This window comes from Berghia stephanieae, chromosome 14, assembly GCF_034508935.2.
Source record: "Berghia stephanieae isolate SIO BIC M18660-M18661 chromosome 14, UCSD_Bste_1.3, whole genome shotgun sequence".
NCBI classification, from domain to species: Eukaryota; Metazoa; Mollusca; class Gastropoda; order Nudibranchia; family Aeolidiidae; genus Berghia; species Berghia stephanieae.
In genome coordinates this window covers 10,062,498-10,089,997 of record NC_088373.1, presented here as the reverse complement: position 1 = coordinate 10,089,997, position 27,500 = coordinate 10,062,498, and the positions used below count along the sequence as shown (strand labels likewise).

The 27,500-nt window shown below is 35.2% G+C and overlaps 1 protein-coding gene across 2 annotated transcripts in view; it reads left to right on the top strand.

Moving 5' to 3' along the window:
- Positions 1 to 27,500, top strand: part of LOC144960087 (uncharacterized) — an 88,517-nt gene that overhangs the window by 56,671 nt on the left and 4,346 nt on the right. The window contains exons 10-22 of one of the 2 annotated variants that reach the window (XM_078893035.1): positions 776 to 859; positions 4,103 to 4,411; positions 5,289 to 5,519; positions 8,306 to 8,389; positions 9,020 to 9,358; positions 9,743 to 9,945; positions 13,296 to 13,376; positions 14,094 to 14,263; positions 17,437 to 17,575; positions 20,614 to 20,961; positions 21,146 to 21,410; positions 22,805 to 22,875; positions 26,987 to 27,118. In XM_078893035.1, coding sequence (XP_078749161.1) covers positions 776 to 859; positions 4,103 to 4,411; positions 5,289 to 5,519; positions 8,306 to 8,389; positions 9,020 to 9,358; positions 9,743 to 9,903 — 1,208 coding nt within the window. In that variant the 3' untranslated portion in view covers positions 9,904 to 9,945; positions 13,296 to 13,376; positions 14,094 to 14,263; ... (3 more) ...; positions 22,805 to 22,875; positions 26,987 to 27,118. Of the gene's footprint in view, positions 1 to 775; positions 860 to 4,102; positions 4,412 to 5,288; positions 5,520 to 8,305; positions 8,390 to 9,019; positions 9,359 to 9,742; positions 9,946 to 13,295; positions 13,377 to 14,093; positions 14,264 to 17,436; positions 17,576 to 20,613; positions 20,962 to 21,145; positions 21,411 to 22,804; positions 22,876 to 26,986; positions 27,119 to 27,500 lie in introns of those variants that run through there. The other variant, XM_078893037.1, reaches the window with a different exon arrangement.

Here is a 27,500-nt window from a genome sequence, read left to right as displayed (position 1 = left end):
TTGAACACATGTACTTATTTGTGGAAACGCTGTATCATAAATTGATGAATTCCTACTATGACCGGACGACATTAAATGTATGTCATCCTCTCAAAATTTTACAATCAAAATAATATTGGAAGCGCGTAGTGTTTACTTCTATTTGTATTCATCAGTCATGTGTATCGATAGTCAAAAATACAGATGGCTGATAGTTAAGGATTGACATTCGTTCCTTCATATGAAGAAAATGTAGTTAAATCGTTTAAGTTTCAATTGGCCACAAATTCCATTTTAACGAATTACTTCAAAATTTATAAACGTAAAATTCATAATTTTGATACTGTAAATTATCTACGAGTTCTGATCTTTACCAGTTATCGAATTTAATATATATCTGTTAGAAGCAAAATCCTTTCCTATTGTTTTAAAATTTATGACAAAATATTTATAATTAAGACAAATTGATTCAGAGGTTCATAGAATTTCATGCAGATGTGCGTTGAGTGACAGCTTCCAAATTAGAAGAAATACACGCCCCACTTATTACAAATCTGACTATAATATTAACATCATCATCAACATTGTCATCATGATTTCACTTACTACTGCTGCTTTTGTTTGCCACAAGAGATTGTTCAGATGGTTGCTGACATAAGATTGTAAATGCTCCTCATAAAACACAAACACATTACGCCCTTCCATGTATAACCAATCATAATATTCATTGTACATGGTATAATATAACTTTTTTTATCAATATTCTTATCATTGAAGAAATATATATTCTCCCCAGCTTTCTCTGGTCAAACATTTTATTGTCAAGCAAACTCCTCATACGGCGTATCTCAAAAGCTGGAGTACAACGTGTCCTATATTTGTAAGTTGTAAACTAACGGTAGCTATTCAGGCCCGTATTATATCCCTCAATCCCCCCCTCCTCATATACTATGTAACCTTATTTTTTAAGAAAGTGATCTCGTCCTCCAACTTCCATTTCTCCTCCTCATACTGTTACTACTACTACTACTACTACTACTACTACTACTACTACTACTACTACTACTACTACTACTACTACTACTACAATACTACTACTTCTACTACTACTACTACTACTACTACTACTACTACTACCACTACTACTACTACTACTACTACTACTACTACTACTACTATACTACTACTACTATACTACTACTACTACTACTACTACTACTACTACTACTACTACTACTACTACTACTACTACTACTACTACTACTACTACTACTACTACTACTACTACTACTACTACTACTACTACTACTACTACTAGCACTACTACTATTACTAAGTATTACCATGATTCAAGAAATTCAAAGTGTCAGAAATTTAGGCTTTTAATTTAGATGAATTTTAGGCAAATACACATCTCGAAATTACACCAAACCATCCATTATTCCCTCAGAAGCATTGGTCACGTGCGGAATCTTAAAGACGAATACAAATCTATAATATTCTCTCTACCAGTATCTTTAGACTTGAATAATGGAACACCTTTCTCTGTGGGTTGTCATAAAGCTCGATGGCAAGACTGCAATTAGACGTCTAGTTCAAAGTAAAAATTCAAAAAAAAAAAAAAAAAACAACAAAATTACATTTATTCATCGCATAGTGGAAATTTGTCTCTTGGTACTATTAAAAAGGAAGACTGGATTATCCCAGGCGTCAGCCTCAGGACAGCGCCTCAAATCGATATAGACCTAGGTGACTTACTCTAGGCCACACAGTGATCGAACTCGGTACCTTTCGGTACAAAGCAAAGACCGTACCTCTGAGCAACGCTGCCCCAACTGCTCGTACTGTTATGAAATAACATTCTGCTCCCTCTGTGAGTAATGTCATATTGGCAGACACTAGACACAGTAACTTCCTGACCTCCTTTAAAATCTCTTTGAAGACAAGTGTACTTCATTTCTGTTTTTCAGTGATTGATTTTATTCGATAATTTACAGCGCATCCATATAGTCTTTCTCTGTTTTCCAAGACTTATTATTCTCAAACTACTATAGGAATTTACATCTGGTCTTCACTATCTTCAAATAAATAGAGCATTTATATAGCGCAATATCCATTAAAAGGGCCAAATCGCTTTTCAAATGGTCCCTATCCAAACAGCAACATGTAACATGAAGGCGAGACATGACCCCTATTAGGCGATCGTACAACTTATTTTCCGACAAAATACAACGCTGTTAATGGCCAGGTAAGCATTTTACACATGAATGCGGTGAGACAATATGAGCAATGAGCCTTTTCCAAGAACTCAACTATGCGCTCAGGACCCTCTGGTCCGAAAGCAAGTGTCATATCACAAGACCACGGAGTTACACAGGAAAAATCATTAATACCTTAGGTCACCGACCTCCATTAAGGTGTTCCTCAACTTTTGAGACATGACATTAGCAAATTTCTGAACAACACATTTTCACACAGATGAATTGGGAGATAATGACTCGATTGTCATGCCTCTCTGGGTCACCGGACATTTATCCCTATGACGTTTTCTTTTAGGGCTGCATCAGATACATTGTTTATTTGGCTCCTCTACCAGAAATCACCATATTTTGGCATGCTACCATGAGAAAAATAGCTGTTATTGAAATCATACATCACAATAAGCTACAAAAGACGCGAAAGGTACTCGAAAATAAGTCGAATTTGCTTATGGATAGACATGCCTACCATACTAAGGCACTTTGAGTAAAAGTAAAAGATAATTTAAAAACAATATGTAAAGCAGTTGTGCATTCGTAAGACCATGCTTAAAGCATTTTGGTTGTAGCATTTTTTGGTTAAACTTACCGAAATTACTTCTACTACTACAACTACTACTACTAATACTACTACTACTACTACTACTACTACTACTACTACTACTACGACTACTACTACTACTACTACTACTACTACTACTACTACTACTACTACTACTACTACTACTACTACTACTACTACTACTACTACTACTATACTATACTACTACTACTACTACTACTACTACTACTACTACTACTACTACTACTACTACTACTACTACTACTATTACTACTACTACTACTCTACTACTACTACTACTACTACTACTACTACTACTACTACTACTACTACTACTACTACTACTACTACTACTACTACTCCTACTCTCTCTACAAGTTAAAATTTGAAGTTGGCTTGGAACCCTTGAAAAGTGCTTTGAGAACATTTTACAAGTTATTTCTTTTAAAAACTGTTTGGGCTTTTCTTTCTTTGGGGTGGGAGGGGGGTGGTTCTTTTTATTTTGGGAAGGGGAGAATTGTTTTTATTTTGTTTTTTTTTAATGTGCTTATTTTTTAAAATGTTTATTATTTTCTTATTTGCTTTACTATAAGACAAATGTCATAGTTTGATGTTTAGCATCTTATTGAAATGAGAACTCACAATTCAGCAGGACACTGGAAAACGACTCATTCAAAGTTTGGGCAAGAAAACTCGTTCTTCAAATATCAATTGGTTAAATGGACGTCATCATATCATAAATATTAAACCTGGGACTTACGAAGTCGAGAGATTGAGGGAATTTGGCAAAATGAGGGTCTTTATAACTGAATGATATTTGAATGGCGAGTTTGTTTGTTTTTTTTTTGCCAAAATTTTAATTTTTTAAATAAAAATTTTGACTACGACAGAACTATGATAGAAAATAGAAATAAAATTGAGCTTTTATAAAGAGCAATATCCAATAAACGTGGTCAAAGCGCTTTCAATGCCTCCCTGGTCAACAGTAACAACATGTAAGAAAAGACATGACGCCTGTTAGGCGACATTACATATTTTTTTTTGGGAAGAGACACCGCTATTAACGGCTATGTACTCATTTTACACCTGTGTATGGTGAGAGAATGCGAGTAAAGAGCCTTTACCAAAGACTCAGATCTGCGCTGAGCGAGGCTCGAAACCCAGTGCCTTCCATTACCTTCCAGTACCTTCCCAGTGTCATACCAGTTGACCACATTGCAGCACATGATGATAGAAAATAGCTTATTGTATCTTATAATATTATAGAAAGGTCAAGAATAATGTATAAATTCTGTCAACACAGTTGGACCAGAAAATGTAACGATTGTACATGACAAAGGCAACACGACAAAGGAACGTGCCATGTTTTATTGTGAAGTCAAGACATCTAGCACCTTCCCTGATTGGACCACAAAGTTTCAAGTATACCCCGTGGGCAAAATTACGAAATACTCTCACCGAGTGGTTGATGATCAACAAGGAGTAACCAGGGATTATTATGCATTCGACACCTCTAATATAAAAAATGGCAATTTTACAGCTGAGTGTATGGTTAACAACACTAAGATTGTGTCGATCGGGGCCGTCTCTACATTGGACTACACAGTGGAAGGTATAATAATTTTTTAAAATTTATTTTTGTTTTGCCTTTCAGCTATAGAGGTTAGAAACGTCTTTAACCTGTGACCCATCGTCTCTAAACAGTGTTATGTTTAGATGTTTTAGATGGTGAACAATGAGTAAATTATTTCTTAAAATATAAGTTGAGTTCGGGTTATGTTTAATTCAGTGCATTGGCCAATATTTCTGAAAGTGACTTTAACTAAAAGTTTTTCCCCATCCGTTGTGGCTTCACAATCACTTTTGGACATCCGGTCCACCTCGACATAGTACTGTTTTGAGGCGGTGGGTCGCATTTTAATTAACATTGAAGAGCGGTTAGCATCTCAGTTACTTCTCTCATGGGAAAACGGTTATTTAAGTCTCCACTATTCAACACATGAAATAAAGAAGAAGAAAATGAAGAAGAAGAAGAAGAAGAAGAAGAAGAAGAAGAAGAAGAAGAAGAAGAAGAAGAAGAAGAAGAAGAAGAAGAAGAGGAAGAAGAACGTTTTGTCACAGTATCCCAGACCCTTAAAAATGACATTTTGAGAAAATAGCAAAACAGATTTTCAGTTTTCACACATTTCTTACTACCTGTACCCTCTTCGACTCTTGTTTTCGAGTCTTTATAGGCCATTTATGAGGTAGGACTTCAATAATATTATTTCTATGATAATAAAATATCGTTTCCACCCTTAATTATTTACTAATTTAAAGTTCAATTTACTAATCGCTATCGATATAAGACTACCTTGTAAACGATAATTAATTTACCACGAGTTATCTCAATTGAAAAAGAACTACCTTCAACCTGGATGTCCGGGTACCTTGTAAATATTAATCATTTACCACTATATCCATCATTATACTTATATCAATCGATACAGAACTACCTTCAGCCAATATCACAGACTGTTTGGTCTACGACAACATGGTAGCAGGAAAGACAACTTGGATCCAAGCCGAACTCGGGGAACCAATTGACTGTGACTGCACCGTCACCAATCCAGGATTTCCCGTGTCTTCGATCAGGGCACAGTGGGTTGACGGGAATTCAGGCGATGTCATCAATGCAGGAAGCCCTATCGCAAACATGCATTACACAAGAAAGCCAGACGGTGAGGTTTGATTTTAAGAGATTCAATTAAAAGTTATATTATTATGGCTACATTTTTGGATAATTTTCCCGTAGATCAATCATAATCATCATCATCATCATCATCATCATCATCATCATCATCATCATCATCATCATCATCATCATCATCATCATCATCATCACCATCATCATCATCATCATCAATAATAATAATAATAAAAATAATAATAATAATAATAATAATAATAATATAATAATAATAATAATAATATATAATAATAATAATAATAATGATGATATAATAATAATAATAATAATAATAATAACAATAATAATAATAATAATAATAATAATAATAATAATAATAATAATAGAAGAAGAAGAAGAAGAAGAAGAAGAAGAAGAAGAAGAAAAATAGGAATGATAATAATAATAATAATAATAATAATAAAATAATAATAATAATAATAATAACAACAATAATAATAATGATAATAATAATAATAATAATAATAATAATAATAATAATAATAATAATAATAATAATAATAATAATAATAATAATAATAATAATAATAATAATAATAATAATAATAATAAGAATAAGAATAAGAAGAAGAAGAAGAAGAAGAAGAAGAAGAAGAAGAAGAAGAAGAAGAGAGAAGAAAGAAGAAGAAGAAGAAGAAGAAGAAGAAGAAGAAGAAGAAGAAGAAGAGAAGAAGAAAGAAGAAGAAGAAGAAGAAGAAGAAAAAGAAGAAGAAGAAGAAGAAGAAGAAAAAGAAGAAGAAGAAGAAGAAGAAGAAGAAGAAGAAGAAGAAGAAGAAGAAGAAGAAGAAGAAGAAGAAGAAGAAATGCAGGTAAAGGCACAATACATGAATTTTGCCTTTAGTTTCATTTAAACAAAAACGATAGATGCAACTTTTAGCATTTGAACGACCCCGAATAAATGCCGGTTAGAGGTGATGGGTCACAAAGCTAAAAATATGTTCTTTCCTCGATGAGGAGATTTTTTCTGTTCAGGTTTCATCTCATGAGAAGTTTGAAATAGTCAAAGCGCAACGTTGCAAATTGAAGCTAGGACGAAGTGACTTAGAGCGTAGCCACCGTTAACTTATACCCTGACACTAGAACCCTCTAAGACTGATAGTTTGACGTCCTTTTTTAGGTTTTTGTAGCTTTTGGTGAGTTGTCGTTAGTAGAACTAAAAAAAACAAGTTATTTAATTGGTTGAACTATTGAATACAACTCACGATTGGTTTTCTTTTGTGGTCAAAGTCTTGACTTCTGAGGTCATTTTTTGGTCTGTGTCAGACTATTAGTTTACGATAGCTACGCTTAGAGCCACTCAGAGCGGCAAGTGGATGTTTTCAAGCAAAGCCAATCCAATGTCTTGGTCTGATGAGAAGTCAAGAGCTAACTCGAATACATTTATAAAATAAATATGTGATTATAAGCCCCCTCCACCCCCCCCACCCCCACCCTCCATTTTACTAGTTACTTTTAAAAAAGAACGAATGACCATTAGTTTAAGATGACATGAACAGACAGATGAATTTTAATGAAATGAATTTTTTGATAGATAGCATGAAGTTGACGTCACTCGGGTCTTTGTTATTGCTTTTTGCCATCCGCCATTATGATTAATTCTCACTAAACTGTATTAACTAGACTATAAACGTTCAAGTTTACACATCGTTTTGTGTGTTGGTCAGTACTTTGCCATCCAGAAGTAAAACAGACAACACACAAAACTATGTGTAACTTTGACCATTTATAGTCTGGTTAATAGAGTTTAGTGAGAATTATTCATAAACGCTGATGGCAAAAAGCAATAACAAAAACCTGAGTGAAGTCAACTTCGAATTATCTATTCTACTTCCGGATGGAAACGTTGTTAGCTTCTTAGCCAAGCGTATATTATCTATAAATGAATAGTGACCACAGTTGCAACTGAACACATGATGGTTACATAACTTTTGCAATCATGATGAGATGATTATAATAATGTTGTGTGCGGACATGTGGAGTTCCACTTCCAGTCTGAGAGTAGTCATGCTTCTCTTGCAATGATGCCAGGCCCTTGTGACTTCTCGACGGCGTTTCTCACTGATCATATTGCGGTCATCATAAGATAGTTTAATGACAAATGAGCTTCTTTCTTCTTCTTCCATTAAGGCCAATCATCAGGCTGAAGATTGTATGGCCGTCTTTTCAGTAACAGTGGTTTTAGAAGGTATCACGGAGAGATTTTGAAGTCATCAGTCGAAAGGTGTTGATTACAAGTGGTTGGAAGGGAGTTCCAAAGTCGGATGGTGGAGGGGAAGAAAGAGTAAAGATGGTTAGAGAGCCAGCTCTTGTTGGTGGAAGGTAAAATTAATGGGGTGCTCTATATCGTCCCGAGAGTAAGATTTAAATCTCGAAAATATAAATAATATGAAGAAACGCAATATTACGGCCCTCAAGGCGTAAGCTCTTGAGAGAGATGAGTACTGAAGATTAAATCAATCAGCTTTTATAATAAGTGGCTGCTTGACAAGGTTAAAAGAAAAGCATCCACTAATTCAAAATAAATTCAAAGATAAGGAATGATAATCTAATATTAGAAAGTAAAGTTTTTCTAAGCCTACCGAAATAAACACTGAAGTGAGATGACGGTATGTCTTGTCCACATGATAAGAGTTGCTGTTAGCTTGGGCCAATATGTAAAGTGCTTTGAGCATATTTGGTTGATTTATCGTTTATTAATAGTTGGAGAATATGCCAAATTGTCACTATAATTGCAATATATTACTCTTATCTTTCCAGAAAAGTCAAAGTCGTTCCAATGCCAAGCTGTCAATACGGTGGGCGTATCGAAGAATAATACAAACTTCAGTGTGTCCTACTTCTGTGAGTATTCATCACCTAAAGCATTTCACCTTCGGAAATTTATAACATCCGCCAAACAGTTTCTTTCCAGTTATACGGAAAACCACTTCCATATCATTAGTAATAAATAGATTTCGACGTAGAAATGAAGCAGAATGACCTTAAGTGCAAGAGTTCAGGAAGAAAATGTATTAGATTTGCTGAATGACGAAAAAGGTCTTTGTCGTGTCTCATTTTAAAGGCGGATTCTAGTCCTTAATCTGCCACATATCATACTTGAAATGATCAACACTAAAGTTTTAGAGAAACTTTTACCTGAGAAAGTCCAAACTGCTTTTACTGAATCCCAAAAATCGAGATAGACGAAAATAATGTCAAAAATTAGAGATGCCTAAATGAGCCAATAAGATGGACAGAAAGATACACTGAGTAAGTGTGGCTCATATATAAGTTAACAACGCTACACAAGCAATGTTTCGGCCTTCGGGAGAGAGAGAGAGAGAGAGAGAGAGAGAGAGAGAGAGAGAGAGAGAATGATATGAAGTAATGTGATTAAAATAATGGACGAGTTTGATATTTCATTTGGACTGTAGGTACTATATGAATAATATGGATAAAATACCCCTTTACAAACCTGTATTTGCACAACAGATGGCCCTGCCAATGTGTCTTTAAGACTCATGGAAACACCAAAGTTTGACGGAAAAAACACCCCTGCACCAGCCAACTTATCCGTCTACTGTGATGTACCCTCTGATCTGAATCCCTCAGTAAGTGTCAAGGTCATGGGTACCAATTCCAAAGGAGTAACCGTTGTAAACGTGAGCCAGCCAATTGACAGACAGGATTCTGCAGTTAAACAGACTTTCAAGTTTAGTTTTCCGCCACCCCTGGATGATAAGAAGCTTCCAGACCTAGCCATAAACATCACATGTACAGCAGAAAATGACATCAATTCGTCGTTATCTGTTGAAGACAGTATGACATTGGGTAAGTACTTTAATATTTTCCAATCAAATTGCTACGAGACATTTGTCAAATCATGGTTTTTCTAACCTGAAAAGATTTGTACGATGCAGTATCAAGCACGATTAAAGAAAGGCATTCTAGGAAATCAACTTACCTCATTCAGGAATCTAAGTTCAGACTTAAGACGTGTTATGCCTGAGGGTACATAAGACCACTCAATTGAAATCAGATTGATCTTTTCGTTTTAACTCTTTTCCTCTTTTTTCCTCTGTTTCCTTTTTTTCTTTCCCTTTCCCAGAATTGTTGCTTTAGTTTGGTTGAACTCTTCTGAGATATAATCCTTTTAATCTATTCTATCTCCATTTTGTGATGTGCTGTTCTTTTCTTTTTTTCTTCTTATTGCAGAAATGCCCACTTTGCAGCTCACTGGCTGTCCACAGAACACGGTCGGGTCGATACATGCTGTTGAAACGCTAAAACACTCTGCAAATTGTACGTGCCGTCTGTCAATACCGGGAACTCCAAAGAGTGAGATGAGATGGGTGGACGCCCAGGGAGAACATTGACAAGTGGAGATCTAGAAGCTGTCCTTCATGTCAACTCTAGCGGTACGTCATCTATGAGTATTCCTTCATTCTTTCTCTTTCAATCTCTCTCTTTATCCCTCTCTCTCTCTCTCTCGTTCTCTCTTTCTCTTTGTCTCTATCTCTATCTATCTATCTCTCTTTCACTCTCTCTGTTTGTCTCTACTTTCTTGATCTCAATCCTAATCTCTCTCTGCAAGCACATGAATTAGTTTCGATCATGATTACATTCTAGATTTATTTCCCAACCCTCCTGTCCGCCAAACAGTCATTGGGCAGCTTGAGGATAGTATATCTGACGGAAAATAATTTGCGATAGAACTAATAGCATTCTATCCAAAGAGCAACAACCAGTTGTTATCATCGTTATCCGCTAAGGGAATCGGGATAAATCATAGATGGTTACAATGCCAATGTGTCTCAGAAGGACAACTTTTATTTTACCCTATCATAATGTTTGCCTTTCAAACAAGTGCTATCTATAGAATAGAGCAGTCATTCCTATCAATACCATCCACTTGATTAACTAACACACACACACACACACACTTATATATATATATATATATATATATATATATATATATATATATAATCAGTCACCTGGCATCATTGGAAGAGAAGCATGACAACTGTCAGACTGGAAGTGGAACTCCACAAGTCCGCACACAACATTATCATAATCATCTCATCACTATCGCAAAAGTTATGTATCCATCATGTATTCATTTGTAACTGTCATCATTATTCATTTATAGATACTATGTGCTTGGCTAAGAAGCTAACAACGTTGCCATCCGAATGTATATATAACATCTAAATATAACATGACAGAAAGAAATGCCTTTTTAATTTTCTTTTAAAAACTACATGAGAATCAGTTAAACTAGAGCGCAGATTGAATGGCAGAGAATTCCACGCTGTTGGGGCTGCATAATATTAAGTTCTGTCTTTTAATTTTCTGTTCCTGCTTTTTGTAGGGCGCAATAGATGCTGAGCAAACGATCTTAAATTACGAGATGGGATATAATCATTAATACATTCCTTAAGATAAAAAGGCGAGCAACCGTTTTTAGAGTCTTTGCAATTTTATAATCAATTCTAGCTTTTACAGGCAACTAGAGGAATCATGAAACATTCTGGATATGTGTTCTCTTTTTTCTTCTTTTCAACAATTCATGTGGCTTGGTTTTGCTAAAGCTGAAAGATTATCATGAAGATTATAAGGTAATGAATCACAATAGTAAAATCTAGAAAAGGTGAAAGAAGAGACTAATGTTTGACAATTGGGAACTCTTTTGGAATTCAAGATAAAGGATTTAGCATATATAGGATATATTTTTTTCCATAGACAGATTCAATCAATATAAATGTCGAGATCGGGGCTTTGTCCGAAAAAGGAATAATTTCATCTTGAGCGTTCAATGATTTCGAATTGGCAGAGTGCATACGCTTTCTAAGGTTTATAAGGTTCACCTCTTAAATACATTTCTTCATTTTTTTCAATACTGAATCAGTATCTTGGGGTTTAACTGAACCGTACAGCTGAGTGTCATCAGCGTACATACGATAGTTTGTGTTGTTCTATTTGATGACATCGCCTTATGGCTGTGTATACAGCGTGTACAGCATGGGACCCAAAACATGGCACCTGGGAACCCCGAATTTTAGTGGCAAATGTTCGAAGTGAACTCCTTTTATGAGAACAGACTGAGATCGGTAAAATATATAACTTTCGAACCAATCGAGGACATTGCCTGCTATGTCGAAAGTTTTTTTTGTTTGGTTATTTTTCAGGACGCTCAAAAAAGAATGACATGATCAATCGTGTCGAAAGCTGCTCTATGAGCCAGTAGTGCAGGCAATAGAGACATTGTCTTGGTCAGCGGCACCCAATAAATTACTTTGTACTTTTAAAGCGCGGTCTCTGTGTTTTGGTACTTTCTGTATGTAGATTGACAGGGTTCAAATAGATTGAATTTGTCGAGGAGCTCCTTGAGTTGGATTGCAACGACTTGTTTTAAAATCTTTGAGAGAAACTGAAGATTAGAGATAGGTCTGATATTTATCAGTTCTTCAGAAGATAAGTTAGATATTGTCAACAATGGGTATACAATAGCATGTTTAAATGACATGCGATACCAATTTCAAGAGAATAATTAATGATCTTTGTTATCACAGGGGCAAGATGGTTAATAGGGTTTCGTAACAGGGTTGTTGGAAAAGGATCTAGACTACATTATTTAGGTAGAGAAGATATTATGATATATATTTGGTGTGGTGTTTTGTTGTTTGTAAACATTTAGGACGCGTCTGTTATGTGCTTTAATTATGTCTCTGATGTTGTTCATGCAGGAGTAGCTGACCTTTATGGTGTTTCTGTTCAGTATTTTGTGTAGTCTGTGGTCATTTGGAAAACAAGTGTCCATCAGTTTAAGACTGTTTTGTTCCGATGTTAGTTGTGACATTTTTGTCGAAGGGGGTTGAACCATGTTATGTTGCGTGATTTTGATTTTTCTTCTGAGCTGCATTGGGGTCTTTGTTGCCTAGGGGTTTATAATCGAAGTGTTCTGGGTATCCACTGTTAAGACTGCGTTGATTTAGAAGCCTGCTGCGTTATGAAAAGTTCAGAGTCTCTTGATAGTCTGGATATCTTTTCCGCGTTATTACTAGGAATGTTTTTTATGATCAAAGGGGGATGGTTACTGTCTTTATGCGATTTATGATGTTATTAAGTTTTCTGTGGTTTGTAGTTGCCCGCTGTTGGGTTGAAGATCACATCGACAAAGTCCACTATTTTCTTGTTAGCCTCTATTATCATTTTCATATTGTTTTGTTTCAATATACTGCAGATCTGTTTTATTCTACTTTTTTCTGATATTTCGGCGATGTGTCTATATATGTCTAATCCATCATCCATATAAATACTGATCTAGGTGCTTGTCATATGTTTAACTTGAGATAATAGGTACAGACCGATCATTTTGGTCCCATCAAAAGAGCCCATAGTCAAGTCAAAGACTGATTTGCTTTTAGTCCATGGCGTTTTGTTATGATAGAGCGTGCTGTGCCTTATTTGTTTTATGATGTCTATCTCTTAACTGATAACCATTGTGTGTTCGGATGCAAAGTCCAGTACATTTTCTAGTAGGGTGGCCATGGATGGATAGAAGTCGTTAATGTCAAATGTGAATATTTTGCATTGTTGTTATCGCTGATTTTAAGGAACTACGCACCACTCTAGAACTTGGTCTGAGTTTTTCTATTGATCGAATATTGTCTCTCCTCTCACCCCTGCAACTATTCTCTCTGTTATTTTCTATAATTATTTATATATGATATTTTCCACATCATATTCTTTATATCTATGACAGATCACAACAGTACCTTCACGTGTCAAGCACTGGCCCTGTGGTCGGTGGTCCGACAAATACCTTTTACACCACAATTCAAAGGTATTATCTAATTGACTTAGGGAACTTTTATGGTTTAATCATTCACCCATCCAAGCTAGGTAGTTTTACGCCTTTCGTATTGCGCTCGTGCTGCTGCTGCTGCTGCAGCTGCTGATGATGATGATGATGATGACGACGACGATGATGATGATGATGATGATGATGATGATGATGATGATGATGACGACGACAATGATGATGATGATGATGATGATGATGATGATGATGATGATGATGATGATGATGATGATGATGATATGATGATGATAATGATGGTTATATTAATTCGGATATTGTTTAATATCTCTTATTAGCATAATGTCACATTCTCAACCTAACTGGGATAAAAGTTACTTAAAGTGGTCAATCAACACTCGATAGTTTTGTGGTATTCTTGTGCTCGATTTCATTTGCTTCTTGATTAATTATTTTTATGGTATTTAATTTGAAAATATTTTTTTCATTTCGGCAAACTGCATGATCAAAACGCTTTAAAAAACATCGTCGTGATTCTTAAACATAATTTTGGACAAAGTTATCGCTGAAATATGTAAGATTTTTACTAAAATTTGAACAATTTCTGGCATACCATATTTTAACAAGATCGTGATGTTTTTTTTAATGAATATTTACTTATGGTGTTATAAAAAGGAATTGTCCAGTATTAAGTTTTAATGAAGTACAAATGTATTATATTTGTATACTATCCATTTCAAGTAATCCCAGACGAGCCCCCCAAAATTGAGTTGACTTTTGTAGATGATTTAAAGCATGTATCCAATGGAAGTACCATTGACATTGACGTGGGAGAGAGTCTTCGTGTCAAGTGTAAAGTTGATGGAGGAATTCCTGTCGTCAGTAATATTACTCTGACTTATGGATCAAAGGTATTTGACGTTAACGTAAAAATTACTTTAAAATGAATTGTCAGTTTTCAATTTAATTGCGTGTTGTACTGATCTAGAAACTTGTCCCTCGAAATTATTTCAAATTACTTATGATAGCTAAGTTTTATGGAATTGAAACGAATCAATTCTCATTATTAGTAACGGCAAGATTTCAGTAATAATTGATAATGCACTTTGGTCCTTTGATTGACATTCCGGTTTGGAAATGTTTAGGCTATTATTGGATAAGATTATTTACCGTTAATTCATCCAAGGAGAGCATGTGTACCCCTGCTGACATCAGACATTTGTGTTACCTTCAAATGTCGAAAGAAGTGTAGGTTTGAGAACTTATAACCAAGCTGTGATCATCTCATTCAATAAATCTTTGGGATAGAATTTCCCCAACAAAAGGAGGAGAAAATTTTACCAACATACTAGTCGTGTTGGAATGAAATAGATGAAGACAATTGAGCTTAATGTGAAAATGATCCTTCAGAGACATTAGGCCGGAATTTTTGTTTTCGGTTTCTATAACTTGAAACCGACGATAACAATTCCTTACTACCCTTTGGAAAGGACGCTAGTCTACGGCAAAGTCGTTCCGCCAAATCTGACAGACTCAGCTACCCAATCACTGCTAGATGCGCATGGATGTCAGAAAAAAACATATCGACTTCACCTGTGATTGATCTCGATCTATTTGACTATAAAGCAAGTGCTCTACCAGCTGGGTTATCGCGACACTCTGAAACATGATCAGAGTAAGGAAAGTTAGTTTTGTAAATTTTTAGAACTAAAATTTACTTTCAAAACTGAAGGCCTTTACCTTAAAGTAGAGAGAGTCGTCATCGTACTTTCGCTCCCTGGTATACAAATGACATAGGCAAAGCCATGGGGTACGTGAACAAAATCGGAACGTTCATTGGAGAGGACACATCATCACGATCACTGGAACCGTTTCAGATCAGCCACTTTGAAATGAAAAAAAAGGATAATAATAGCAGTTAAGCAGACCCATTATAATGTGACGAATACTCAGACATCAAAATTATGATCCCTCCCTTCTTTGTACAACTTTACTTATCTCATATGTTCGCTTTGGTTTTTAGAAATAAAATCCACACAATTCCAGACGATTTAAACAGTTTTGAGCTTTGTATAAATGAACAGTCTTTCGATGTCCACACACATTAAAGTCTCAGAGAATTAATAAAGAATCTGATTATGAAGGTCCCCAAATCAGTCTTGTTAGTTAGATCCCCTTCCAACTTTGATTCAAAATGTTTGCATTGACGAGCTTATCCCATCTATAATTAGTGAATCACTGCAAGATGGCGTCGTCTCTTCTTGTTTTAAAACAGTTATGATCACCTCAGCTTTAAAGAAACCTTCTTTAGACCATAGCAATTTTAAAAACTACAGACGACTCGTTTCAAATCTTCTAATTCAAATCAGTTTATAGAGAAAACTATTGCTGTTAAGAGTAATAAATAGGTAGGTTTTTAATGCTTAAAATAAAACAAAGTGAACATTTTATGAATTTGACCACAACTGTTTGTTGAATCGACTTGCACGTCTTTTTGATATCAAGGGATTGGCTTTGAAATTATTCGAATCTTATCGTACGAATCATCGACAAATTGTTATGGTTAAAAATGTAAAATCATCTGATTATCCTCTGAAATTTGGTGTACCACAGAGATCAGTATTAGGTAAGTTTATCTAACACTGTAACTGAAACCCTTTGGGCCAATTATTTTTGCTATTAGTCGACTTGACCAAATTTATGCGAACATTAGTCAAATATTTAAATGACCAATCTACGACCATTTCCATTTTTTAACGTTTCCAAACTTGCTTGCTTTGCTAAATTGTAAACTTGGATAGTACTGAACAAACTAAAACTTGAATATAGTGTATCTGAATTAATATTTAAACCGAGCCCGGCAATTCTTAACAGTATAAATTGTGAATCACTCGTTTAAGGAAACTGTGTAATTGAAGCTGTTAAAGTTGTTCAAAACCTGCGTGTATTTATTGATTCAGATCTGCCTTTTACCAGCAAAGTAAATTATATCGTATGGTTACATGGAAATTAGAAGAATACGTAGTGTAAGACAATTCTTTACATGAGACATCTCAGCCTTGATGGTTTATTCTCTTATTATGTCAAAGCTATATTAATGATTTCTCTGCTCTCTAACATAAATAAAGACAAATTAAAATCCCTTCAGTTAGCCCAGAACTATGCTGTCATACATATTTATAGAATGAGGAGAAACCAATCTGCATCGGATTTGCTAAGAGAACCCCACTGGCTACCCGTTAAGAAAGTATAGTATTCAAGATATGGAATTTTGTTTTCTTAATCACTGCACTCTGATTATCCCGAATTCATAAATTCTATCGCCCAGCTAGAAACCTGAGATCAATGTCTGATAATGAAGACAAAAATAACGCAAAATCGGTGAGAATGCGTTTGAATATTTGGCACACTTTTTCTGGAAATATTTTCCAACATATATCCGAGGAATAATCGATATTTATCTTTGTCGAGATGACAACAAATAACAACTGATGACAACACATAACAACTGTTGTTATTGTTGTTATCTATTGTTTCAGTTGTTGTTTGTTGTTATCTCAACAAAGAAAAATACCGGCTCGGGAGTAGTGCATGTAAAGTTGGGGCCTAGTTGACCACATGAATATTGATTTTTGAGGCTAGAATCAAAGTATTTTTGTGTTATCAGTTGTTATATGTTGTTCAGTTATTATTTGTTGTTACCAGTTGTTATGTGATGTCATCGGTTGCTATTTGTTGTTATATCGACAAAGTAAACACCCGAAAAATGATGCAGACTTTTTATTTTTAATCTCAAAACTTTTTAATATATGTAATTCTGTATAATTATAATATTGCTTTGTTTCATGCTGTATGTTTGAGTGGTTGTATGTTATTGTGAAAGGTATTACGTCACTGTTATGCGATTTGAGTTTGTTGAGATAAGGTAATATATCTTTATAAAACCAATATATAATTATTATCTTGATCACAATGCATGTCTTGAGACGATTGGTCACAAATGTAATTTTACTAGTATAAGGCAGAAACATACTGCGAAATACCATCAAATGCGGAAATAAAATTATATCTTGTTCATCACTAGACCATCACAGTTAATGGTACAGAGGTGTCAAGGGAACTCGTCATTGACAAGTCTTTCAACCAAGTTACATTCTCGTGCAGTGCTGAACATGAGACTGGCCTCTATAACGACGTCACAAGCTTCTTACTCAACGTCTTGCGTAAATATGATCTATTTTTTCTTTCGGGGGCGGGGGGAGGTTAGAATCTACTTCATTCATTAGTGATATTAGAGATTTGGGTTTTTCTATTTGATATGACGATACACATTTTTAGGAAGGATAGGATAATCCAATTTCTTGAAAAGAAAATGAATGGTTGTTATATATATTATATATATATATATATATATATATATATATATATATATATATATATATATATATATATATATATATATTCATCGATTTAAATCAGTCACTTTGTTAAAGTATTGTACTTGTCAAGTGTTACACAATGACACAAAGGATTAAATTGTAATTGGTATTTTTCATAAATTCGGCTTCCACAACTAATTGTAATAACAGTGGATCAAAGATATAAATAACAGTCAAGGTAAGGAAAAAAAACAATACTTTATATCAAATCAGTTGGGGTTTTTTAATCCCTTAATTGGAATTTAGAATGAGACAGAGGGCGAGGCGAAGTGACTGAGTAGTCAATGCATTGGACTGTGACCCTGATAGTACCGATTTCTATCGCCGCTTTTTCCTAGAACAAATTTATAAATCCTCAATTTGCTCATTTCGGACAAGGGTAATTCCTGTTGACATCAGAAGTTTGAATTGTTGAAAGGAATGGATTGACTGTATTCCTTTATGAAATGTCTAGTATTTTCGCGTGCATGACAATCAATGACAGAACGAGAAATAAAATGTTTCAGTTCTATATTTGCATCACTTCTTTTCAAGCTTGCTTAATGTGCTCTACTGTAATTGTATACAAAGACGTAGATAGAGAAGTCTCGTAAGAGCTAATTGTGTCCCCACACGATAGAGAGAGAGAGAGAGAGAGAGAGAGAGAGAGAGAGAGATAGATAGAGAGAGAGAGATAACACCCGACGCTGTCTCGTCAGCCCCTCTGAACGGAAATGGTGATACTGATTTAACCAAAATAAACACCCATATTGCTCTGTCTCACCATATAAGTATTCATCAACCAAATGTAATTATGCATTTTTTCTTTTGGATTAGTTTTATGTAGTTGATTAGCATATGTTATTCATTGAAATTTGACTGCTTTAATGTGAATATTAGATTGATTTGATTGACTGTTGACATTGACTATTTAATGGCAAGGTCTTTAAAACAATTGATACATTTAGTTAAAATATGGAAATGGACTTAGATCTTGATATTGGTATAAATGTTAACTTCATTGACAGCACGGAAAACAGGAGTTTAGTCTCTTGTTGAGATAAACAAGCGCAATTTCAATATTCAATGGCTTCTGTAGTTAACTGAGAAAACAATTGTTCAATAAACCAAGATTTGTCATTGTTTCCGATCTCCTGAAGATGAGGAAAGATGTAGTACATGAAGGGACGATCGGATGACAAAGACAGCAAGTCGGCTGTAGCTACTCTGGAAATCATTTGTGCGCACTTCCTTTTGAACATTCTCAGTTTGTTACAATAAAACTGTATAGACTAAAACAAGGCAAATATACCCTAACTGTAATTGATGTACCAAATCCACCACCTCAAGTCACAAATTAAATCGAGAAAAAAAACATATAAATTCGAAACACAGCTGTGACAAATAAGTGACTCGTCAATTTTCTGAAGTTTGAGGGTATTATAGAAAAAAATTCCAATTGGAGAAAACACTAAGTTACATAAGTGGCTAAAGATAATAATAAAAAGTGGCATTTCCAAAGGATGCCAGAATATTTTACAAGCTGAGCACAACATAAAATACAGATACAATAAGCTGATTAAAGCCAAACCATTTTGGATTGTCTAAAACGGGAACTTTTTAAGCCATATTATTTTTTTAGTTGTGGAAACAGTAGGTCTTTAGAAAGCCTCTTCATTCACATACTTCAGTGATTGTCTTATAAATCCAACTATTAAAGGACAATCTCATCATAAGCCATCGGTGCTTATGTGTTGTGCCAATCTAAAAAGGACTATATGCACTTGTCAACCCGTTAATTTGGCAGTCAATCAGTTTCTTAATTTGCATCCATCATGAATTAAAACTAAAAATCACAACAAGCTAAATCATTTAAAGAGTGCGCGATGTAATTGTCAATTTTACAATTCACATCCGTCATAAATTAAAACAAAAAACCCACAATGAAATAGCAAAATACACAGTATGGACACAGAAGTAATCACAAGTTACTCATCATAATTTTTTTTCACAAGATCAGCAACATGAACAGATTTTCTCTATCTCTGACCAAAGGAAACTTTTTTAAAACATTGTATTATCTCATGTCTTAAATAATTTTTGAAATCCATTTGATTAAAATTGTTAGTTTAATTGAATATACTTGAATAGTAGAAACATTTGCCTCTTGCTATTATTTTATTGATCATTTTATTGAATAACAACTTTAGTATCATACAATATAAAATGTAGTATAAAGTAACTCAAAGAACCTCACTCCTCTTCACTCACACCGCGCGGCGCGCACATGACCATCACGGCTATCATAGACTAGACTAGGCAAGGATTGTAAGTTCTCGGCAACATTCTCTGATTATACTTTACAAACAATGACCCAAATAGCAAGACCCTTGAATACAAAACTGGTTGGAATACTTAAAGATTACCAACAGTTTGAAGCAAAGCTCATAATTTTACAGTAAAACTCATGGTATGTAGCTACAGAACAAAATTGAATTAACAGCTTCGAAAAAGAATAAACTTACAAACACAGAACTTTTTGGGCTCAAAACTCATCTTTACCCAGAAACAAAAACTGTAAAATCATCGTTACATCACTAAACATTCAGACAGACAGCAGAGGAATATCTGACATGATGTACTAAGTGAGTATCAATGGTTTTTTTTTAGTCTTTGTAATTGGCTGAAGAATGGCTTTGAGCCCAAACGTTCCGTGTTTGGTATTTTATTTCTTTTTTTCTTTTTTGAAGCTATTATATTCATTTCTGTTCTTTACATTTTTTTTACATTCCACAGATTCTAGCAGCTTAGAATCATTATAATTGCTTGTTATCATCTTTCAGAACCAGCCGTGATTCAGAGTTACGTAATCAACAACCAAACAGCAAATAAAGTCGAAGTTAACGAGGGAGAGGAAGTCACATTTGATTGCTTGGCAGAGGGAAATCCAGCTCCTGTCATGGCATTGAAAGGGCTGCTAACCAATGTGATTCCTAAGTGGCAAATCACCGCCGTAGGTGTCAACTCACGAAGAATACTGGGGACATTCCCATCCGCTAACGTATCGGATACAGACACTTTTATTTGTACTGCTGTGAGTCCCTCTAAGCCAAAGAGGAGGAGGAAGAAGAGATGTGCTGAGGAAGTGGCCAAATCGCCTGAGAAAAAAGCCACTGATTTAATTATTATTGGTGAGTTCCGATTGTTTTTTTATTTAGTTATCACTTAAGATTTTTTTTTTTGGTTTTAATTTTCAGAGCTTACATTAATGACACGGAATGATCACAATGATGTGACGATGATGGTAGCGATGTTTATGTTATCCATCACGAACAAAAACTAATACATAATGTATATCTGACCCTGTGATTTCAGGTGCCCCGCTTCCGACGTTCCCTAAAGACACGCCCCCAGAAGCCATGAGTCGAAAAGACGGACAATTGCTGGTAGAAGTGGAAGTTATCTCCCATCCTAAACCAACGTCGTACATTATGGCAAAAGTTAGGGAAGTAGTAAACAATCAGGAGATTTACAATGAGATTCCCAGGGATCAGTACGTTGTGGAGTTTACGCCAATAAACTGTAGAACAGCCACCGTTAAGCTGTGGGCTATAGATTTTGATGTCAAGGAAGGTACCAGGTAAGCGGTCATGAAATGTGGACTCATCTCCTCCTCCGCCTCCCCTTCCTCCTCCTCTACTACTACTACTACTACTACTACTACTACTACTACTACTACTACTACTACTACTACTACTACTACTACTGCTACTAATACTACTAGTAATATTATTACTACTACTACTACTACTACTACTACTACTACTACTACTACTACTACTACTACTACTACTACTACTACTACTACTACTACTACTATTACTACTACTACTACTACTACTACTTCTACAATATCTAAAATCCAGTCCTAAACCTCACAGGAAGTCACTGCAATTCCTGGAGAATTGGTATTATATATCTGTGATCTCTTTCTTTAGTAATTTTATAATCCTAGCCGCCTTATTTTGATTCTTTTTGTAGTTGATGAATTAATCTGCTTCGACTGCCAATTAGAAGGTCATTACAATAATCTAATCCTGTAGTGAAAAAAGAAATAACAAGCATCTTTGTGACATCCTCATCAATATAATGTCTGATTCTTGCAATGCTTCTAATGTGATAGTTACAACATTGATATATATTTTAACATGATCTTCTATGGATAACCATTGATCTAAATACACCCCAAGATTTCTCACACAAGAACTATGCTTAATAGTATTTTCACCCACTAGTATCTCATTTGTAGATATTTTTGAGAGTTGATACCTATTTCCAAAAATTATCATTTCTGTCTTGTCATCATTAAATCTAAGTCTGTTTACTTTCAGCCAATCCTTTATGTTAGCAAGACAGTTTCCCATAACAGATACTGATGACAGCTCTGAAGCATTATTGAATTTTGTATAAAGCTGAGTGTCATCAGCATAACAATTAAAATCAATGGGAAAAAGTGGATAACATATCTGAAAGGAGAGCAGTATACATTGTAAAAAGGAGGGGGCCAAGAATAGATCCCTGAGGCACTCCACACGTTAATATGGATGGAGTTGATACATGGTTTTCTATAATTACAGAGTTCTTTTAAATAAATATTCCTTTAACCAGCCCAAAGCTGTGCCACTGATATAAAATTTATCTCCTAGTACTTCTGCTACTACTACTACTGCTGCTGCTGCTAATACCACTACTACTACTATTATTATTATTACTAAACTACTACTACTACTACTACTACTACTACTACTACTACTACTACTTCTACTACTACTACTACTACTACTACTACTACTACTACTACTACTATACTACTACTACTACTACTAATACTAACTACTATACTATACATACTACTACTATACTACTACTACTACTACTACTACTACTACTACTACTACTACTACTACTACTTACTACTACTCTACATACTACTACTACTACTACCAATACCACATTATCTTATCCCCCCACCAGGTACAGATTCACGATCAACAATGAAATGGGTGCCCCAACTCATATCTACCTTGGAACCAGGAAAGAAGAAGGTAACTACAAACTATGTTACCTACCAGTTTAATCTGTTATTATGTCGCGCTGTCTAAATTTGAAGACAATAAAGTTTACTCCAAACAAACTGTACGATGCCATTTCTCTATCTACTGATCTTCTCCGTGGTTCTCAAAATAAAAACCATTCTTCAGAGTCAGCATATCTATGAAACCGGAGTTTATTTCAATTTCTATAGTGTGAAAAAGACAATAGCTGTTGATTGTTAGCCTTTGGTTAGGACGCTAGTCTACCACAAAGTATTTTTTCGCCACAGATCCAGTCACCCTCTCATTGCTGGGTGTCAGAAAAAATCTCGACTGCACCCGAGATCGATAGATTTTTATTTGCTTGTGAAGGGACTGCTCAATTAGTTAGTGGGATCACCATTGATAAAAAGCAAAATATTGCTTTTCTCTCTCTCTCTCTCTCTCTCTCTCTCTCTCTCTCTCTCTCTCTCTCTCTCTATATATATATATATATATATATATATATATATATATATATATATATATTCGTGAGAAATTGATATGCATGAATCATATAGAGCGATCGACAATTTAATGAGCTCGACTTTTATCCATGTTTTCACATTTGTTAAATTCTTGCCAACGATGGTGTTTCTGCCTTTTGTCTTCGTCAGGGCGGTAAATTTAATTTAATTGAGCTTATAATTGACCTTTTATATAGCGCAATATCCACAAAACGTGCACAACGAGCTTTAAAGGGGTCCCTGGCAAAAGTTAACATGACTTCTTCTTCTAGGTTCCATGCCTGGTCCAGGCTTCGGATACTGCATGAATTATCTCTCTCCATTCCTCCCTGTCTTTTGCCTTTTCAAACAGCTCTTGGATTGTTAGGTTGGTGAAGCCCTTCAGTTGGTCTATGAGTGTTTTTCTTTGTCTCCCCCGGGCGCGTTTACCAGGTATTTTTCCACAACTTGCCAGGTATTCATTCTTATCTTTCCTTACTATGTGTCCGAAAAAGGATAGTTGTCGATCCACTATTAAGGGCATTAGTTTCCTTTGTTGGTATGTTTGTTTTAGCACTTCTTCGTTCGTTTTGTGTGCAGTATACGATATTCTCTGCATCCTTCTCAAGCACCACATTTCAAAAGCTTCAATGTTCTTTTGTGTTTCTGCATTTGTAGTCCAGCTTTCGCATCCGTATAACAAGATTGGCCACACGTAGCACTTCAAGACTCGGAATCTAATCCCGAACGACATCTGTTTGTTTTTCAAAATGTTTCCCAGGTCCATGAAGGCCTGTTTGGCTTGAGCTATTCTTGCTCGTATGTCTCGGTTACATCTTCCATCTGTTGTCACTATTGAACCTAGGTATTTAAAACTTTCTACGTTGGTAAGTTGCTCGCCGTGAATCGTTATATTGCAGGTGTTGTTGTTTTCGGGGTTTTTCTGTATTACCATGCATTCCGTTTTGGTGATATTCACTTCCATTCCCTTGGCTTCACTATCTACTACCACTTTGTCAACAATCTTTTGAAGTTGGATTTCTGATGTTGCAATGAGTACCGTATCGTCTGCGTATTTTATATTATTTATGTTGTGACCTCCCACTTTTATTCCCTCCATATTATTTATGCCCCTCATGATTGTTTCTTGGTATAGATTAAACAGATCTGGTGAGGCAACACACCCTTGACGGACTCCTTTCTTAATAGAAATGGAATTTCCTGTAGAGTTTCCGATTTTGATAGATGCCTGCTGGGTGTAGTATAATGTTTGCATGAGTCTGAGGTCTTTCTCATCAGCGCCAATGGAGTGCAGTTGTTTTAGTATTTCTTCGTGGCGTACTCTATCAAAAGCTTTTTTGTAGTCGACAAAACAGAGGTATAGTGGGGTCTGAACCTGTATAGCTCTTTCACTTAAAACACGGAGGAGGTATATTGCGTTCCTTGTCCCTCTGTCAGGTTGGAATCCATATTGTTCTTCTGCGATTTCGGGGTTAATCTTATTCCTTAGCCTGTTGATAATTATACGCAACAGTATTTTGTTGATGTGGCTTATTAAACTTATAGTTCTAAAATTTTCGCATCTGACTGCACCTGCTTTCTTTGGTATTGCTATGAAAATAGAGTTACAGAGATCTTCTGGAATTTTCCCAGTATTGTATATATTGTTGAATAATATGTGAAGTTCATCAATTGCTAGATCTCCTAGGCTTTTTAATACCTCTACAGATATTTCATCAGGGCCTGTTGCTTTACCATCCCTCATTCGTTCCATGGCATGTTCAATTTCACTTTTGGTGATGTTTGGTCCGCTTAATGGTTCTTTGAATTTCAGTGGTGGTTCATTTCTATTTGGATCATTGTACAGTTCGCCTATGTATTCTACCCATCGGCTTTCTATATGTTGTTCTTCAAATAGCAGTTCCCCTTGTTTGTTTTGGATACAACTTCCTGCTGCTTTGCTTTTCCTTTTCCCTGATAGTTCTTTTATTCTTTGGTGAGCTGGTTGGGGGTTGGGTTTGTATTCTCTTTCGATTTCGCAGCATTTCCAGTCTAGATAGTTCTCGTGTGCCTCGATGCATTTGGATTTAAGGTGGTTGTTCAATGTTTGGTATTCTGCAGACCCTCTGTTGCATTTTCGTCTTTCTTCAAATAGGTTTAGAATTTCATTTGTCATCCATTCCTTTTTGCTGTTTATTTGAGCTATTGGTAAATGCTTTTCTGCAGTTGCTTTGACACACTTTTGGAATATATCAAATTGTTTTTCACATTTTTCGTTATCAGGTTCACTTTGGCTTTGTATCATGAGTGCATTTTCAAATTTTTCTCTCATTTTTGTTTGTATGCCATTGTCTTTGCATAACCTGTAATCCCTCTTTATTCTACCAGCTGTTCTCTGAATAGCTTTAAACTTTATCCTTACTGTACAAACAACTGGGACATGGTCACTGTCTACATCGGCGCCTGGGTAGGTTTTGCAATTTAATATGCCATTTCTGAATCTTGATGATACTGCTATAAAGTCTATCTGGTTCCTTGCTCTGTCCCCTGGTGATTGCCATGTCCAGGTTCTTCTTGGGTGTTGTTGAAACCAGGTGTTTGAAATCATTAATTTATTTGTTCTACACCAATCTGCCCAGATGTTTCCTCGTTCATTTCTGTCTCCGAGTCCATGTGGTCCGATTATGTCACCATCTCTGCCTCTGCCAATCTTAGCATTTAGGTCCCCCATTACCATAAGGACTTCTTGTGATTTACACATTCGTTTTGCTTTGTCTAGTGAATGGTAAAACTCTGTCATATCTGCATCTGTCGCCTCTTCTGTTGGTGCATAAACTTGAATAATATTGGTGTCAACTACAGGTCCTCTTAGCTTAACCAGCAAAACTCTGTCTGAGATTGCTACGTGCCCTTTGTAAAATTTGGTTGATTTTTGGTCTAAGATCATCCCTACTCCTTTTTGGAAAGAGGTTAACATGACGCCTGTTAGCAAATATTACATATTTTCTTTGGACAGAGACAACGCTGTTAACGGCCAGGTTTCGTTCTTCAAAGTATCCACAAGAACGAATTTTGGCGCTCTTATATATATATATATATATATATATATATATATATATATATATATATATAATTTTAATATTTACCAAAATGTTTGAGTCAGTCTACATCGGTGTTTCAGGCCCAATCAGCCATCGTCAGGACTGTGTGTTACATGAGTTTGGTTTGTTGACACAGTCCTGACGATGACGCAGTCCTGACGATGGCTGATTAGGCCTGAAACATCGATGTAGACTGACTCAATCATTGTGGTGAAAATTTAAAAAATAATTCGCTCCATTGCTAAATGTTGAGCACTTTTCGTACCATATTTATATCAAACACTATTCAATGTATATATATGCATTTTATATATATATATATATATATATATATATATATATATATATATATATATATATATATATATATATACTTTATATATATATATATATATATATATATATATATATATATTTGTGTGTGTGTGTTTGTGTGTGTGTGAATGTATTTGAGTTTGGGATATTTTTAAAATGTGTTTATTCTTTCTTTTTCATTTGTTTCTGTCGGTAATTCGTCTTAATTTCTGATTTCTCCAGAACCAGGTTCAGAATACAGACCAATAGACGACGAACACTTCAAGATAGCGATATCCTTGGGTATTTTACATTTCTTGGTCATCATGTTTGTCATCATTGCACTCGTTACTTACATCTACTGGATACGCAAAGGTCAGTTCGATCATTGATAATCATTCATGTCATGCGTTTAGGTATAGAAAAATCTCACATCATCTGCCAGTCAGATTTGACGAACCAATATAAAATATATGTGTAAAATGTAACATTTATAGTCGGATTGATTTAATTTAGCGAGAATGAATCATTAAAATGGCTGTCTAAAAACAATAACGAAGAGCTGAGTGACGTCTATTTTGTTCCTTCTATCATCATCATCATGACGAAAAATAGGCATCCATGTGTCTTAGTCTTGGGCGGATATTCACGATGTTTCTACTCCCAATGCATAACCCGATGGGTTGTGTCTTTTTCATTGAGCATACCAACTTCATGGTGCGGCTATGTGGTCTAGTGGTATGACACTCGCTTTCAG